Raw genomic sequence first — 17,522 nt, 5'->3', positions numbered from 1 at the left:
TTATTTTGAAGGAATAGGTGCTAGGATGAAATGAAGTTTTGCTTTATTGATTTTTTTCCTTTTGTCACAGAGAACTGTTGGTATGTTAGCTTGTTATAACCAGTTGATCTGTTAAAGCCATAAAACCTGACAGCGTTCAAATTATCTCTTGAGAGATAGTATCAAATGTTTTTCATATGATAGTTTCTTTTTAATTTTTAAAATGTTTTTTTAATTAATATTTTTTACTTTTAAATCTCGATTATTACAAAACAACTATAACTCCTGAATTGGAATAAACAGTATAGAAAATGTATGAACTCTATTACTGTACAGCAATGCTGACACTCTTCAAAGTGATCTCCGTCTGAACGACCAAGTCGCATTTTATTAGACTGTTATGTCACTGAAGTGAGATAAACATCACAGTTTTACACCAGAGGAGGCTCAACGTGACCACATCAAGCATGGATGGAACAATATTATATCATGTTCTTGGCTGTGGTAGTACAGTAACTTTGAATGGATAAATACACACTGATGTGTAGCGTCCATATTTACCTCTGTAAACACAGCATCATCTGCACACGGGGGTCACTTCAGGACAGTGGACTGTTCATAGTGGAGTGTGATGGAGGCTCCATTGATGTAATAACAACCACATGAGCAACAATCCGATCCCAGCAAAAAATCGTAATTTATGATTAAGACCTGCAGTGTGACTGTTGCCATATTGTGATGTTACGAGCCAAAAACCTTGTTTATCCCGTCCACACACAAACTGCACATCCATGCCGGTAAAAAAGCTCCACTCTGGCGTGTTTTACTAAAAGATAATTTTCAGTGCACAAAACAATGTTTGCATGTGGTTAAGACACAAAAAGCAAAGTAAACTTTGCATCTGCTGAAATAGCTGTGTACACGTGGACAATAGTTCTACTTTAGACACGCCTAGATTACTGCTGACTGCTCAGTAATCCGGTCTTTAAAGGTGTACTGTGTATGAAATCAAAGGTCAGTGACAGAAAAATTGAATATATTATTGAAAACTGTGTTTCTGTTTATATTTAATCACTATCTATTCTTTTAGAAGGAGCCATTTACAGGATATCTACTTGCTGTGGGTCAACATACATGGCAACTGCCATATTTGTGCCACCATTGCTACTACGGTGTCTCTGAATGGACAAACAACTTTGTGTGTGAAGTGAGAACTCTGAGCTTTAAAACTGCAGTATGAGCTTTTGACCCAGAATTTTGGCCACCGACGGCCACCATCCATTTACAACCAGGGATGTCATAATTATTTAATTTTACTTTTAATCGCGTTAATTAACGCTATGTTTAATTAATCGTAAAGACCCTTTAAAATTGTCACTTTATATAAAATAGTTTGTTTGAACTGTATCAGCGGATTGGCGCAAGTTCCACACGGAACGAAAAAAACGTTCCACCACTTCCACGCGTTTCCGCTTGTCTTGCTTTGTTTTGGTTCCGTCAGGGTTGCAGAAGAGGCAGCCTGAGTGGGACACCACGGCAGAGGAAGAGTTTTTCCCTCCAAATAAACAGATTAAGACATGCTTGTCAGATTTTGTTTTTGTTTTTGTATAATAACAAATTAAAAAAGAAAAAAAGATGGCCAAGGTGTCATTGTGGAGGACGGCTCACCAGCCTGTAAAGCAGGATGTAAAAGGTTGCAGAGAAGGAGGAAAGACATCCAGTGTGTTTCACCACCTGGATAACCAGCAGCTTTTTATGCTGCTGTAAAGGTAAATGCACAGTAGTTTGGTTAAATCACACTAATGGTTATCTAACTTAATAAAACGAAATGTTACCGTGTCATTTGCTATTTTGTGATTTTGTACGACTCGGGTTGGTCTTACAGCATAACGCGACGCGTTCAGTGAACGTTATGTTATACAGATAAGAAAAAAAAACTAAATACATCTTTTGTGACGCATGGTTTCGCTGTTCAAACATAATCGCCCTGGCATGAGGTCCACGGCTTTCAGTTGTCAGTGTGCAATAGTCATAGTCCATAGAATAAACAGCATCTAATTCCAGATATACGTCTTATTTCTTTTCACTATTGTATTATTTATGTCCCAAACAAACAGCAGCTATTCTGCGGTTTACAGAAAGAAGCCTCCCACGTCCAGGTAGAGGTCCTGTAGTCTTTCCATCTGAGAGAAATCCAGCCATTATGTAGAATTTATTTATTCTTTACACAGAAGACAAGATGTAGCTGGAATGAGACTTCTAAGTTACTTTACTTTGTTGTTAAATAAGTTTTTTGTTGTTGTTTTGGCATGATAAGATATAAACAAACAAAACTAATAGACATATGAGGTGATTTTATACATTAAATTGGAAATTTACTTACGCATAATAATTGTGATAACTATTCAAAACATTGCTTTGCATTTGAAGTAATTATTTATGCCCATCTTTACCACTAGATGGCAGTAATTCTTACACACTGTAGCTATCTGCACTATCTCCATCCAAAGGTCATATTTCCGCAGCTGTTATCCTGCTGATTTCTCACATGAATTTAGAGGATTTTGTAGCGATTAAGTCACTCTTCCATAAACCTGACAACCTCTGAATCCTAAGAGAATAATTATTAAATGAAAATACCTACATCATAAAGAGCCTGGACTTCAGTGTTGGTTACTGAAACAGAGTGTTGTGAAGGTTTACCGACAGCAGTGAGTTTGTGCTGAAGTGTTGGGTCATAAAGGAGCTTCAAGGCTTTCTGGCCCTCAGCTCAGAGAGATGGATGAGCTGCAGTGTGAGCTGCAGGGTAGATGGCAGAAACCACGGTCGAACCTTTGAAGTGAGCAGAGCAGCTCAGGGTTGACTTTGCCCTTGACACTCATCACCAGTGTTGTGCTCTCCCCATCTCCCTGCTGCAGAATGTAAAGTATGGAGAAATCCGCTGAATTTATTTCGTGGAGCTGAATATAATCGGTGAGTACTGGCAGCGAAGCTGGTCTTACTTGCTTTACATCTCTGTGTGCTTCCCCATCTTTCTCTCTGATGTTCACTCTCCAGCTTCTTATTTGTCTTTATCTGCTTAGTAGAATTTTGTCTATTTTTCTTGCTGTTGCTTAAAACTCCACCATCTGCTCTTTGTTTTCTTGTCTTTGTTCTCATCGGTTGCTGCTATCAGTCAGAGCTTCTCTCGTTTGTCTGCCTCCTGTTGACTCATCCTTATCTTTCATGCTGATTATGTAGTCAGCTGCTAATTGTGCCATCTTTCTCCATCAGTCTGCTTCATGCTGAGCTTCAAACTTCAAGTCTGTCTCTCTAGCTCAACCTTTTCATTATCTCAGAGCATATGCATGATTGTTACTCTCCCATTGTTTTATTTCTTATTGGGAATAATTAATGCCTCTCATTTTGTCTTTGAACCAGTTATACATGGGTAACAGGTCGAGAGCCGCTGACATACTACGACATGAACTTGTCAGCACAAGATCATCAAACCTTCTTTACCTGCGATTCAGATCACCTGCGGCCTGCCGACGCCAGTAAGAAAACCTATGTGCAGTACATAAAGTCTAATTTTATTATTTTTTTTACATGTGTGCAGTTGGTGAGATGGTCCAGTAGAGCTGTATTTAATAAACAGCTGTGTATTTGTGTGGGTTCAGTTATGCAGAAGGCGTGGAGAGAAAGGAACCCACAGGCTCGCATCTCTGCTGCACATGAAGCTCTGGAGCTGGAGGAGTGAGTTGTGTCCTTTTCCTTTCTGTAGTTGTCATAGAAACGTGAAGATCCACTTCAAGCCCAAGTTTAAAGTGTTTTGGATTAACAGATGCACCAATCAGAGAGCTCAAATTCACAGTAATCTCCAATCAGGAGCAGCCAAAGATCTATGAGCAAGCAAAAAGTTCTATGTTAGTCTGAAAAGAAGAAAAATAATAGTCCTCTGACTAGAATAAAGCCATGAAGATGTTTTTTGATGCATGGTGGCAAAAACAAGCGGAGTTGGATTTGTAAGAATAGTAGGTAAACAATTAGAATAAAAGAGTTGAGCTTCTACACACATTTTTAGATTAAAATAACCAGGCAAATATAACAAAAGGTGATGACTTTAGCTATATTTGTTTAAGGGTTAAAGGAGAAAAAATGTGCCTTAAATAGAATATTCAAAATAATCGTCATTTATTCAGTTTTGTGATGTCAGTTTACGCTGCAAATATAAATGCCTATTTATTGATGTGACTGCATGCAGTTCATCCTGTTTTCATCCAACCGAGTGAGCGTCTTTTGATCAGTATTTACCAGCATAACTACAGGACAGAAAGACAGTTTGTAAACATATTCCACATTTGTGTTGGTACTGGACGGGTGAGAGAAGTCTTGTGGCGCTCATGTGGATCTTTCGTTCTGCCTGGTTAAAAAAAAAAGTCATATTTAATGTGTTCTTTACTGTCACTGCTGCTGATCTGCACTCCATCACAATAATAATAAGCATAAATAAATACACTTAACTGCATTTTTATTAGATTCTTTTCTTTAGATTTCTTCATCATAGACCTTTATAGAAGCCTCTGACAACAAAGCCGGCACAGAGGAGTAGTGGAAGCATAACATGTTAATCTCAACTCGTATCAAGGACAAAACTAGAGGCTGACATAGAGGAAAGGTTGTTTGATCAACACTCTCAGATGCTGCTTTAACGTAAATGAAGCACAGGAGTTTATTAATAGTGCAGAGACGTCACGCTGTGCAGACAAATAAGGAACTCTGTGTTCAGAGTTGGTAAATAAAAAGAAGGAATCTGTATGACACAATGTGAGAGTGATGGCATTTAATTCCCCATCTTCCTCCTCTCCTGTCTGTCTCCAGCTGTGCAACAGCATACATCCTTCTGGCAGAGGAGGAGGCCACCACCATCATGGAAGCTGAGCGATTATTTAAACAGGCACTAAAAGCTGGTGAGGGTTGTTACCGCCGCAGCCAGCAGCTCCAGCATCATGGTACACAGTATGAAGCCCAGCACAGTAAGTATGATCTGTGTTGTAACGCATCTTTTGAGGCAACAACAGTCATATTTTAAATTCCAGTTTGCAGCTCGAGGATTTTAAGTTATACAACCAGGTTGTGGTAAAGGATGTTTTTGTTTGTGCCCACCAGGAAGAGACACTAATGTGTTGGTGTATATAAAGAGGAGATTGGCCATGTGCTCCAGAAAGCTTGGCCGAACACGAGAAGCAGTAAAAATGATGAGAGATGTAAGTACGCAACCTGCCAGCAGAGATGAAAGTCACAGAATTTTCATTTCTGAAAAGGCCTCAGTTTGACTGCATCATTAAGAACTGTGACACTCAGTGTTTTTTCTCTCCTGACTGTGTTGCCCCCTGCCCGGTATTACATGTAACAACAGTTGTGTGTTTTCCAGTTAATGAAGGAGTTCCCTCTCCTCAGTATGTTCAACATTCATGAAAACCTGCTGGAGTCACTACTAGAGCTCCAGAACTACGCCGACGTTCAGGCTGTTCTGGCCAAGTACGACGGTGAGGAACACACACACACAGACATGGTTGCACACACAACACATACACTGGTGCAGTAGAACAGCAGAACACACTCACCAGTCACTTGATCAGGTCCACCTTGCCAGTACCAGGTTGGAACCCCGTTTTCCTTCAGATCTGACTTAATTCTTGGTGTCATCGATTCAACAAGGTGTTGGAAACGTTTCTCAGAGATTTTGCTCCATATTGAAATGACAGCATCACACAGTTGCTGCAGATTCATCGGCTGCATCCATGATGAGAATCTCCCGTTCCACCACGTCCTGAAAGTGCTCTATAGGATTGAGATCTGGTCCGTTGGAGTCCAGTGAACTCACTGTTATGTTGAAGAGACGGTGTTGTGGACATGTTGTGTGTTCAGAGATGGTATTCTGCGTACCTTGGTTAGAACCAGTGCTTATTTAAATAACTGTTGCCTTTCTATCATCTCCAAACAGTCTGCCCATTCTCCTCTGACATATAAATAAGACATTTTAGTCCAGACAGCTGCTGCTCACTGGATATTTCCCCTTCTTCAGACCATTCTCTGTAAAGCCTAGTGATGTTTGTGTGTGAAAATCCCAGTAGATCAGCAGTTTCTGAAATACTCTGAACATAACATGGTTTTTTGGTCTGTCACTTAAATCCTCTTTCTTACTTATTCTGATGCTTGGATCGAACTTCAGCAAGTCGTCTTGGTCATGTCTACATGACTAAGTGCACTGAGTTGCTGCCATGTGATTGGCTGATTAGATATTATGTTAACAAGCAGATAAACAGGTGGACCTGATAAAGAAGCTGATGAGTGTACATTAACCAACCAGACTCACTGAGACAGATTGTCTTTGACTTTTGCATCCAGAGCCTCAAAGGTTCACTTTATGCTCCCATGCTTCAAAGTTGTAGACTTGTCACTGTCTAGGAAACGTTATCGTTTCATATTTTATTAACTAGCAAAGTAGCAAAAAGTGTGTTAGGCCTTAAAAATCTGCTGCAACCTGGGATGAGTTCATGTTTAAAGGTTTTCATTTGTTAGACTTGGTTCAGATTGATGTACCAAATCTCAGCAGCAGATACATACACAGATGTGTTTTTTAAGTTTAGGTCAGATAACACAAAACTTTCTTTTATTTAGTTTTGTCTGTTTTGTTGTAAGGCTCAAGTAGTGAATCAGGAGAATTATCAGCATATGTAATGCTGACTATTTTCTAATCAGCATTAGTTGTTGATAAAAGCTGTTAAGTAAAAGTGATTCTGTTGATGTGAACATGGTGTATTTGTAAAACGAGGCAGATCACACTCAACTATTAGATAACTGAAAATACAATATGATAATGAAACGCTCTCAAATCCCTGAAACTTGAACTCTGAATTATCTTCATTGACAGAAACTGCTGGGAGGCTGCTGCATTCTCTAACTACAACATGTAATTTCAGACTTTATTTTTATTTTTCACTACCCTCCCTTCTGTCCTGTCTGTCTGCTTTTTGTCTCCACCACAGATATTAGCTTACCCAAATCCGCAACAATATGCTACACAGCAGCTTTGCTCAAAGCCAGGGCGGTATCGGACAAGTGAGTATTACTTTTCATCGCCGGCCATGCAGGTTTGGGGACGTGACATTCCTACTCTGCTGTTTAAGGGTTTAAGACAGAGCTGGAAATAGGTGCAGGGAAGTGTTCGGTATGAATGAGAGAACAGGACTAAGCGAGGGTTCAGAGTTGACTCAGGGAGAGATGGCTGGTATTGTGAGAAGAGAGTTTTTCTGTCTCAGTCCAGCTCTCTGGTAGATCCAGGATTATTTATGAGTATAAATATATTCTACAGTCACATGGTTGCTGTTTGGATAGAACAGGTTGGTTAATAATAACAAAAGCAGATAAAAATAAATTTGAATCTATTCAAATCGATGAATTGATTTTTTTTAAAACCAAGCCCTGATATCAAGTGCGCTAAGGTGAGTCCTGGTGGCGTGAGGGCCCCCAGCGTCCGCTTAGTTTGCTTTTGTCATGGGCCGAAACAAACAAAAACATATAAACAACGCTTTATTTTAACATGTTATAGACTCTTTATTAAAGATGCACTATAGAACTTTTCCATTTTCTCAGTGACACACCGCTTATCGACGGCTAATTCAGCATCCATCTTGCATCCTACCTGTACTGTGAGCTCTCTCCAGACAGTAGAAACAATCTTATCTTGACTCTTGTCTTATCGCTTGCTCTGCCTCTGGCTCTCTTTTGTTCCCTCTCTTTCTCTGATATCATTTACAGCCACAGTGCATGTTCAAATCAGCCAGTGTGTTTATATCTGCTTGCTAGCATGTGACGTGGTGCATAAAGCGAAACTCGACTGCAACGTCACGCAGCGTCCATGATGGAAAAGTAGTATCGTGCAGTTTTTCAGCCTCGGGATGTCGCTGGGCAGCGACAGCTAAAGAAATGTGCATAATAGATGTCACTGTGCCGGAATGGGAAGCTTTAGGATTGGAAAATTATGGAGTGAGTCTTTAAAGACCAAACCAGACTAAAAAAGCTAAGTAATTATAAAATTTTACACGGTGAAATTTAATACTTCTCAAATTTGAGTGGTACACCTAAATAATTTTTTTGTGCAAGTAATTTTTTTGCCATGTTCATCAGTGCATCTTTATTCAAAATGTATTTCGAACCCTTTAAGATGAAAATAAATCTTCCAAGCCAGTACTTTGATATACAGGTACAGGTCTTTTAGTGTAAAATAACAACACCAACAACAAAAATAACACATTCATTCATTTTCTGTACCACTTAATCCAATTAAGGGTTGTGGGGAAGCTGGAGCCTATCCCAGCAAACAGGCCAGAGGCAGGGTACACCCTGGACGGGTTGTCAGTCCATTGCAGGACTGGCACAGAGACAAACAACCACTCACACTTACCCTTAATTTAGAGTGACCAACTAACCCAACATTCCTTCCTTCCACCGTCTACAGCGGAAGGATCACATTTTTTCTACTCTATAATTTTCTTGGCCATGAAGCCACGACTCCTATAAACCAACATATAAACCAGACACGACTTTCTCAGATGTCAAAACATGTCGGTAGAGTTTCATCTTTAACACATAAATGCTAACAAATAGTCTGGTACTTGTGTTACAACACACACAGTAAGTTGCTGTTACATCTCGAGTCACGTTCTAGTATTCGTATATATAGGGTATATAAGAAGCTTTCAGGGAAGTTAACACTTTGGTCCAACATCAATATACATGTTTTAACTTGAAAAATTTCCGGGTGATGACTCCTTTAAATGCGTCTCAACATGCAGCTGATGGAGTAATAAACGCTCGTTCTATACTCTCTAATATTTTGTACACTTGCGTTATTTCTGCAGTTACTGACTGACTTTTAAGCTGTTAGCTAACGCTATGCTAGGCTGGCATAACCACAGCAATGTTATTGCTAACATAAACAGACGGGCAACTTAAGCTAGGTTAGCACAACGTTAGCATTGCAACATAAAAGAAAAGCATGACTGACACAATGAAGCACGGGTCACTATCATGACACATGGCAAACAGAGTTAAACTGGAGACATGTTGGGTCAATTTTAATTTCACATATAAACGTATCTGTAGTCAATCTCGTTTATGCCCACCCCTGTCGTGTCGTCTGGCTGCTTCTATAAATACTGACGGAGGTGAGGTCTGAGGATTGAAAGGAGTCAGAGCTTTATATTGTGGACAAACTGCACAGTGACGTCATTCTGCACGACTCTGTTTTATGTAAAATTAAGAAAATATCTGCGTTTAATCTGCAAAACTGCGGCCAATTTCTGGTTATTTTGAAAAGGGCTTTTATCAGTTGATTTAATCAGCCGGCCGATCAATCGGTCGGGCTCTATTTTATTTATTTTTTTGTACTACTTTAACCTGTGCAGGATTCTCTGATTGGTTAATTGACAATAGATGAAAAATAGTCATTTGGCTAATTCTGCCACATGTACATCTTGATGTTATCAATGTGCATTTTCCATTTTAATTAAACCTATAAATAAATAAATGTGCAGTGACATTATTGATGTGTTTAGGTTCTCTCCGGAAGCAGCGTCCAGGAGAGGGCTGAGCACAGCAGAGATGAACGCAGTAGAAGCCATCCACAGAGCGGTGGAGTTCAACCCTCACGTCCCCAAAGTAAGTCCCATATGGACTCCACACACTCAGAGCTAAAGTTGAGACACGTTGACTGGTTGGTGTGACTAATGCTGTAAACACACCTCCAACATTGTCACTCAGGGTAGCGACATGTGAAACATGACCATGGCATCAGTTTTCAGAAGAGTTTTGATCATTTTTTTGGGTTAACTTTGATTAAATGTGATTTGTTTTATTGATCCCTGATGTGGGACCGGATCAGACCTGCTGCAGAGTAAATGTAAAACTGATCAGACGTCTCCGGATGTTCTGCTGAACGACAGATAATCTAATTATTCAATCTAGCCACACTATCAAAAAGCAGCTGATGTTTTACAGCTGATTTATAATTCAGACTTTACTGGAATCGGGAAGTAACGGAGGCTCTCTCTCACATTCTTGTCTCTCTTCTCTTCATCTTCATCAGTATCTGCTGGAGATGAAGAGTCTGATTCTTCCTCCAGAACACATTCTGAAGAGAGGCGACAGCGAAGCCATTGCCTACGCCTTCTTTCACCTGCAGCACTGGAAAAGGGTGGAGGGTGCACTCAACTTGCTGCACTGCACCTGGGAGGGCAGTAAGTACACACTAACACACACACACACACTCAAGGCAGATTTATACTCGCCTTTAGTAGCCGACCTTTGCGTTCGTTTTTATTAAACTGCATTTATAAATGAGTAAAACAGCTGTCTGGTGTTGATGTGATTTCAGCATTTTGCCCACTGAAGATGTCGCAGTTGAAAAACGAGTTTTCAGGTTCTGAAGCAACTTTTTTCTTTTCAGTGTAAAACTGTTACAGCACCATGCTGGTTGTCTGAGAGTATGAAAAGGCTCACCTACATATTATCACACAGTTTCTTCAGGCTGGAAACTCAAGCTCAAAAACTCAAAAACCATCAAAATTGCTAAGTTCAGCTGTCATCACATCCAACAATAAAAACATCCACCTTCATCTGGCGATAAAGCCGTTACTGACTGCTGAGTCTGGTGGATGTTTTGCTCTTAGATCAATGTTTGTAGTCATGGTAGTAGGGATGCACGATATATTGGCATTAATATCGGTATCAGCCAATGTTAGTTTTTTAACATATCGGTATCGATCCGATAAGCAAAACTGGGCCGATATTAACAGCTGATATTTATTTTTGTAAAATTGCTGTTTGTATACGTGTGTTGGGAGGTTTGGCCATGCAGCCATGTTTGGACATGTGACAGCGATGCAGCACTACATTGTGGGATGTAACTGAAGCAAGAAGCAATTTCAGCTGTGTGGTAATTTTTCACGGTGTAAAAAGAAGGTACTCGAAAAGCTGTATGCAATATCTGCAAAGTCGAAGTAATGCGAGGAGGATGCCGTGTCAACTCATTCAGCACCACAAATTTGATATGTCATCCGAAAAACTGCCATCCAGAACTTTACAAACGCTGGTGGGAAGCTAATGCTCCTTATGTTTGCCTTATTTTCACTTTGTACAGAATGTGATAATCTTAAACCTTTTAAAACAAAATATATATATCGACATCGATAAATATCGGTTATCGGCCTTAACAACAATATTAATATCGGATATCGTCCAAAATTTTCATATCGGTCCATCCCTACATGGTAGACTTATGATATGCTAGCTTTGCCTGCAGAGATCAAACTAGACCTAATTTTTGTTTATTTTCTTGAAAGGTTGTTTCTGTATGTTTCTTCTAATTGTACCTAATTAGCATCATATTGTTTGCGTGTTTGCAGCATTCAGAATGATCCCATATCCTCTGGAGAAGGGTCACCTGTTTTATCCCTACCCCATCTGCACAGAGACGGCCGACAGAGAGCTGCTACCCAGTAAGAGACGCCCTGACACACAGTAATACACGCATACACACACAAGAGACTGTATATTAATGAGGCCTGCTTTAGATGCTCCCATAATCTGAATGAAATCAGTAATGTTAGCAGCAGGAGCACCATGCACTTCCAGGTTTAACAGGGGGGCATTTAGTTGGTTTGTAGAAGTTAAACAATAATCTGGAAACGCATTCTCACTGTGTGTGTGATGGTGAGCTGATGTGGAGTGTGTCGTCCTGCTGTCTGCTCGTCTGTCCTCATGCACAAGCTTTCAATTGATTAAGTTGGCCTCTCGCCACAACTAGCAGCAGGACACTCAGCGTTATTTCTGACACACAAGACACACAGGTGTGTTTTATCTTACTGTAACCGTCTCATGAGAAGAAAGTGACAAAGTCAGTTATGAAGGTATTTACATGTAGATGGGACGTCCTGCTGTGCAGACTGTACAGGGATGTTAGTTAGCAGTAACCTGATCAGACAGCTGGTTATTTCACACTTCTGTCTTCACAAGTTTCCTTTATTCGGCAACTTCATTTTCCCTTTTTCTTCCTTATTTTCAAGTATAATAAAGATTTAATAAATCATTTCATACAAATTCTCTGTTTGTTATTCCTTTCCTAACTGCAGGTATTTATGCTATTGTTTCCAGATGCTGACTATGAAAACCCAAAGAAAAGTTTCCAAATAAAATTTTTGTCGTGAATATAATTATTACTTCTGTATAAATATCTCTTTAAAAAGTTAGTGCTTTTGGATGGACCCAAAAATGAAAAAAATGAAAGTCTCACTAGCAACTAGAAAAGCCTGAAATCTGTGATTCCTGGACAGATTAACATTAAAATTAATTTTGGTGGGTATAAATGGAAAAAATACTGGCCAGTGTGACAGGTGATGAATGAAACCAAGTTTTTTTTTTTTCCGGCAGTAATTTCATTACATTTCCTACAAATTCTCTTCTGTGACATGTCAAACCTCCATTGACTGATTCTTTATTTAAGCTAGTGACATTTACAAGCTGCTGCCTGAATAAAGTGCAGCTGAACCGTTCCCTTGTTTTTCTTTAATAAATCAGCCATGCTGCGCTTTCAAAATGTCCAGTGTTGATATCCAGTTGCTGGCGTGTGACATGGTGCTGTGAAGTGAAACATAGCTGTCACAAGCTGTGTGTACCATTAAAATTAGTCAGTTTAAGGTAAGACACTTACCTAATGTTGCTTTAAAGTAGCACTATGTCACTTTCTGACCTTATAAATATCTTTTTATGACTCTTTCTGATGGTACGCTGACATTCATTATGTACATCCATTGAGCGGTCGTTGTCCTGCAGCATCCCAGAGCTGAGAGACCACACTTCACCAGTTATTTTCCAGGTCGCTGCATCAGCATTTCACTATATGCCATCAATTAGATATCAACACACTGGCTGTTTTGAATACAAATCATGGCTATTTTAGCAAAGAAACACAAAAATACATTATTGGAGGAAAACAGGAAATGAAAGCGTGAAAAAGAGTCAACATGGGACTGACTTTTACTGGCGGGAGGGATCTCAGAGAAGAGACAGGATGCAAGATGGATGCCACATTAGCTTTAAAAATTTAAAGAAAAATGTATGATTAAAGACATTCAGTTGCATTTACATCTGGGTTATTTTCCCTGGAAAATAATCTTGTTTATTGTGTCAAGCACAATAAAAGCTGTGCTTGGCAGGTAAATTTAAAGCCCTGAAAGATGCTTTCAGCTAAATTCTGACTTTTCCATTGAGATTCTCAGTATTTAGTCCACTGATCCTCTGTTATTTAAGTTGGATTCCTTCTCCTGTTTATGCCTTATAAAGGCTGTGTTTGTTATTTTGACTTCCTGAAGACTTTTGTACAATCTAGAAATAATCTTAGACCCAGGATCAGCTCTTTAAGAACTCATGAAGACTTTCAACAGGTTAAAGCAACACCTTAGTTTCATCTACTTGATGTAAATTTAAGCTCTAAAGTTCAAGTAGTGGATGACTATTTTTCATTAAATATAAGAATAAATACATTTCTTTATGAATTGTGGGGATCTGTTTCTGTATAAAGAGGGAAATTTAAAAACAGAATAACTTCTGCTCTGAATCATCCTGGACATTGTGTCTGTTGAGGTGATGCTGAGAAACGATGATGAGTAATGAAGACATTGTGCTGTGCGCTAACGTGGTGTGTTTGTGTGTCCCACGTGGAAGCAGTGTTTCATGAGGTGTCAGTCTACCCGAAGAAGGAGCTGCCCTTCTTCATCCTCTTCACCGCCGGCCTCTGCTCCTTCACCGCCATGCTGGCTCTGCTCACACACCAGTTCCCTGAACTCATGGGAGTGTTTGCTAAGGCTGTAAGTAAAGTCTTCCTTACTTTTCTTTGGGTTTTAAAAGTTTGAAACATTAATTTCCAGTAGGAGGTGCTGTTCCTCCTGAGCTTCCCTGTAAACCTGGTGTGTATGAGCTCCTCATTCCTCCCTGATGTGGTACTATCAGCAGATAAATCTGCCTTCTAAAGGATGGAGTCTCTCTCTCACACACACACACACACACACACACACCTGCCCTCCCACAGTAGACTGGTTTCAGACTGGCAAGAGCGGAGGAGTCACTCATTTTTACCAGTCCTGAACGTACCTGCCAGCTTTAAGAAAAGTGTAGAAATGCCACTAAATTCATCGAATGCTTGAAGGGAAGTTTTAAGTCTCGGTGCAGGACAAAGTCCAAAAACAGCCGTCTGCAGAATGACGCTCTGAAGACGGCTGCATCCAGAGATGGAGCAAGAATTACCGTCACACCTGCCAATAATGTAATAACTTATTATGCTGCTGGTTGGTTAACTGGGGTAACATGGAAAAAAAGTCCTTTACAAATGTGATAACTGCAGCAGATGATGTAATAAAAAAAAATAAAAAATTTGCAGTTTTTGGGCCATTTGCTCATGAAAAATAGGTATTCAGTGACCTTTAATGAATTTAATGAAATGTGGAAATGAACCTGCCTGAGTCATCGCTACTACTGGGTTTCCAAACATTTTTTGTTTTGCCATTATAGTTTCAAATTTTGATCCTTTAACGATTTTTAGTACATTATTCATTTTTATCTCAACCATTAATAAACACTGATTCTCATTGTCTTTAGGAAATAAAAAAAGTCAAAGAGATGTTTATTGTTTAAGTGCAAACATTTAAATGACCAAAGTAATTACGTAATTGGCCATTTTTACATTAATGGTTGCAACTAGAGGCAGACTTTACCACTTTACGAAGGCTGGTAATCATCTTGGACTAGATGCTACCGAGAACCTCTATAAACTGTCCAGTCAACTTAACACAGGAAGTGTATTTTATATTCAAAAAGTATTTTTACTTGAAGGAAATGAAAATGTTAAAATGATGACCAGAAGATGATATTGGAGCTTTTATTCGCGTTCTCCGATGCCTCAACGAGCGCTACACAGCTGCTGATCAAATTAATGACCGTTTTTTAAGCCATTCTATAGCGATGCCGATTTATAGGCAGTATCTATTTTTTAAAAAGCAAGTTAAGAGTACTCGGCTAGGATGAGGTCAGTAACTGGAAAAATCTTTCTTGAGACATGACACAATCACAAATATCCACAACTAAAGGTCTAAAGTCCCGTTTCCACCAAGAGGTCTGGGTCTGTACAGGATGGACTGGTACACAGTTTTTTTTGTTTCCATGGGCAAATACTGGAAAGGGTATGCAAGAGTATCCGATCCAAGCCATCCTACTTTTTGGGACCCTTCAGTTGGAGTCTTGATCTTACCAATCTGACCTTAAAAAAAAATTAGGCACCGCTTTATCTTCTCTCCTGTTATGAATGAAGGCATTCAGCACTTCTAACAGGTTTGTGTTTTGGTTCATTTCCATGGATAGTGGATTAATGCACCTGTAGCTCCACATTTAATGCACAAATCTGGGCTATTAGGATTAAATTTGTTCAACAAGGTAGTGCTACATAGGTTCTCATTAGCCATTTATATCGGATTAATTTGAAGTGAGAGTTAATAAGAATGTTTCTGAGCTACTAAGCATGCTCTCTGCCAGTCCTCAACAGAGATTTGACTGTTGAGGTCTTCACACCATGCCTGCCTTTTATTTTCTGAAGAGGCTTGGGAACTGTCTCTAATTGCGGCAGAAAAGCTAGATATCATCTTGCACCAGCAGTTTGCTTTTTCTTCCAAGCTGGTGAGGTTTGGAAGGTTTAAGGATTTTTGCAATTTGAATATAAAACTTCTATAAATATATAAAGAAATGCTTCGACCGGATATCATGTTTGTCTTCAAAACATGAGTGTGTTCTTTAGTTTCTTTGAGTCGCTCCTTTTAATCTTCTGACCAAAAGTGAGGGTTGGAACCTGTAAATCATGAGCTTTGCCTTTTCGAAACAAGTTGTCCTACATTAACCAACAGCTAGCCCCCTGTTTAAATTAAACTGGATCATGTACCTCTAGCTAAGTCAGCGCTAAGTAACGTGCATACTGAGGTACTCTTTGAGCACCTTTATAGCTTATTTTCAGCTCCAATGTGAAAATGTTAATAACTTGAGCTGATGAGGTAAAATTTACAGATCGGTTGAATGTAGTAAAATGTATTTGTATAGCACTTTTCACAGATAAAAATCATAAAGTGCTTTACAGCAAGACAGAGTAAAATATAACAAGTCATAAAAATTAAAACAGAAACAATAAGTGAGTTAAAAGCTTGTCAGCATTAATTGTCTTCAGATGCTTTTTTAAGTCGGTGGCATCTGTACAGCGTAAAGAAAATGGAGGATCTTCTGTTTGGAAAGCTTAAACACCCGAGTTTTAAACATATGGGGTCAGCGGCAACATCTGACCCGATGACCTAAAAGCAGGGATGGATATAGTCCCCAGTACACCCACTAACAACTAAATAAATTTCCCCACATTATCCTAAAACTAAACTAGTGCAACCTTATAACTAGATTAGCAATGCAGTGTAGCATCATGAAGTCAGTAGTCTTTCATGATGTTAGTAGTCGTACTTACACAGGGACAAAATCTCTAGGATGACTAATCAGGAAACCACTTTCAAACTGACTTCAAACTGGTGTGGTGTCACTGGTTATCCATTCAGGTCTGAGAAGTGTTGGTCTTCCAGTAACTTGTCAATCACCTGAGGTGTCCAACCACATGTTGCCAGCCCTCTAGCTCCGCCCCTGGACAGTTAACTAATAAAATCTGCAGCGGTTTATGCTTGGCTGAAATTAGCTCCTTTTTTTAATGCATTATGTTAAAGTAACTTTCTGGTGGATTTCTGATGTTTTCCACCGGTTACTGGTTTAGTAGAAGTCTGGTCTTTTATCTTCTTTCAGTGTAGTTTTTCTCTCATATCTAAACAAGTGGAAATGATGTGAATCATTTAAAATAAAGCGACCTGATATCTGTAGATGTTAGACAGTGATGAAGATGAAGGTGCAGCTCAGGCTGGTTTTTCAGTTCAAACACCGAACACACACCTTTTCTTTGAAGTGCTCTTTGAAGCGCAGAGTTGTGATATGATGCGTGAGACAGATGTCAAGCCGCCAGCTACCAGGCAGGTACATGCCCCTCCACCGACCCGGTCCCACCATCTGACGATGCTGGAACCTCTCTGACCTCCAGGTTGCTCGGGTGGATCCCCTATCGGCGCTCTGCTGCCCCTCCTCCCCACCCTCTGCTTACTGGTTGTTGCAAGCTGCTCAGAGATGAAATGGAGAGTTTGTGTTTCCATAACTTTAAATAATAGTTCTTCCTGCGATGTGAGTTTTATGACCTGCTTTAAGGTCTTCATGTTGGATTCTACTTCTGTTTTAGCCTTGGACTTAGACTCTGCTACCTCTGCTGTTTTTGCTTTTTTTGCTGGTTAAAAAGACTAAAACATCTCCCAACATTTGGTTTTTAAGTGCAGTGTTGAAGTGCTGCCATTAAGTCGTGCATTAAATGAGTCTGCAGCGCTCTG

At 39.6% G+C, this 17,522-nt stretch overlaps 1 protein-coding gene across 7 annotated transcripts in view; it reads left to right on the top strand.

Moving 5' to 3' along the window:
- Positions 1-17,522, top strand: part of LOC121647553 (suppressor of tumorigenicity 7 protein homolog) — a 70,576-nt gene that overhangs the window by 50,683 nt on the left and 2,371 nt on the right. For 4 of the 7 annotated variants that reach the window (XM_041997082.1, XM_041997076.1, XM_041997077.1 and 1 more), the window contains 11 exons: positions 2,898-2,952; positions 3,400-3,515; positions 3,639-3,714; positions 4,840-4,994; positions 5,128-5,225; positions 5,378-5,507; positions 7,011-7,083; positions 9,582-9,684; positions 10,112-10,262; positions 11,430-11,522; positions 13,747-13,889. In XM_041997082.1, coding sequence (XP_041853016.1) covers positions 2,898-2,952; positions 3,400-3,515; positions 3,639-3,714; positions 4,840-4,994; positions 5,128-5,225; positions 5,378-5,507; positions 7,011-7,083; positions 9,582-9,684; positions 10,112-10,262; positions 11,430-11,522; positions 13,747-13,889 — 1,193 coding nt within the window. The remainder of the gene's footprint in view (positions 1-2,897; positions 2,953-3,399; positions 3,516-3,638; positions 3,715-4,839; positions 4,995-5,127; positions 5,226-5,377; positions 5,508-7,010; positions 7,084-9,581; positions 9,685-10,111; positions 10,263-11,429; positions 11,523-13,746; positions 13,890-17,522) is intronic. The other 3 variants (XM_041997078.1, XM_041997081.1, XM_041997079.1) reach the window with 3 other exon arrangements.

Source organism: Melanotaenia boesemani, chromosome 10 (genome assembly GCF_017639745.1).
Source record: "Melanotaenia boesemani isolate fMelBoe1 chromosome 10, fMelBoe1.pri, whole genome shotgun sequence".
In the NCBI taxonomy this organism is placed as follows: domain Eukaryota; kingdom Metazoa; phylum Chordata; class Actinopteri; order Atheriniformes; family Melanotaeniidae; genus Melanotaenia; species Melanotaenia boesemani.
Note: the sequence above shows the minus strand (reverse complement) of the source record. Positions and strands in the feature narration are given on the sequence as shown.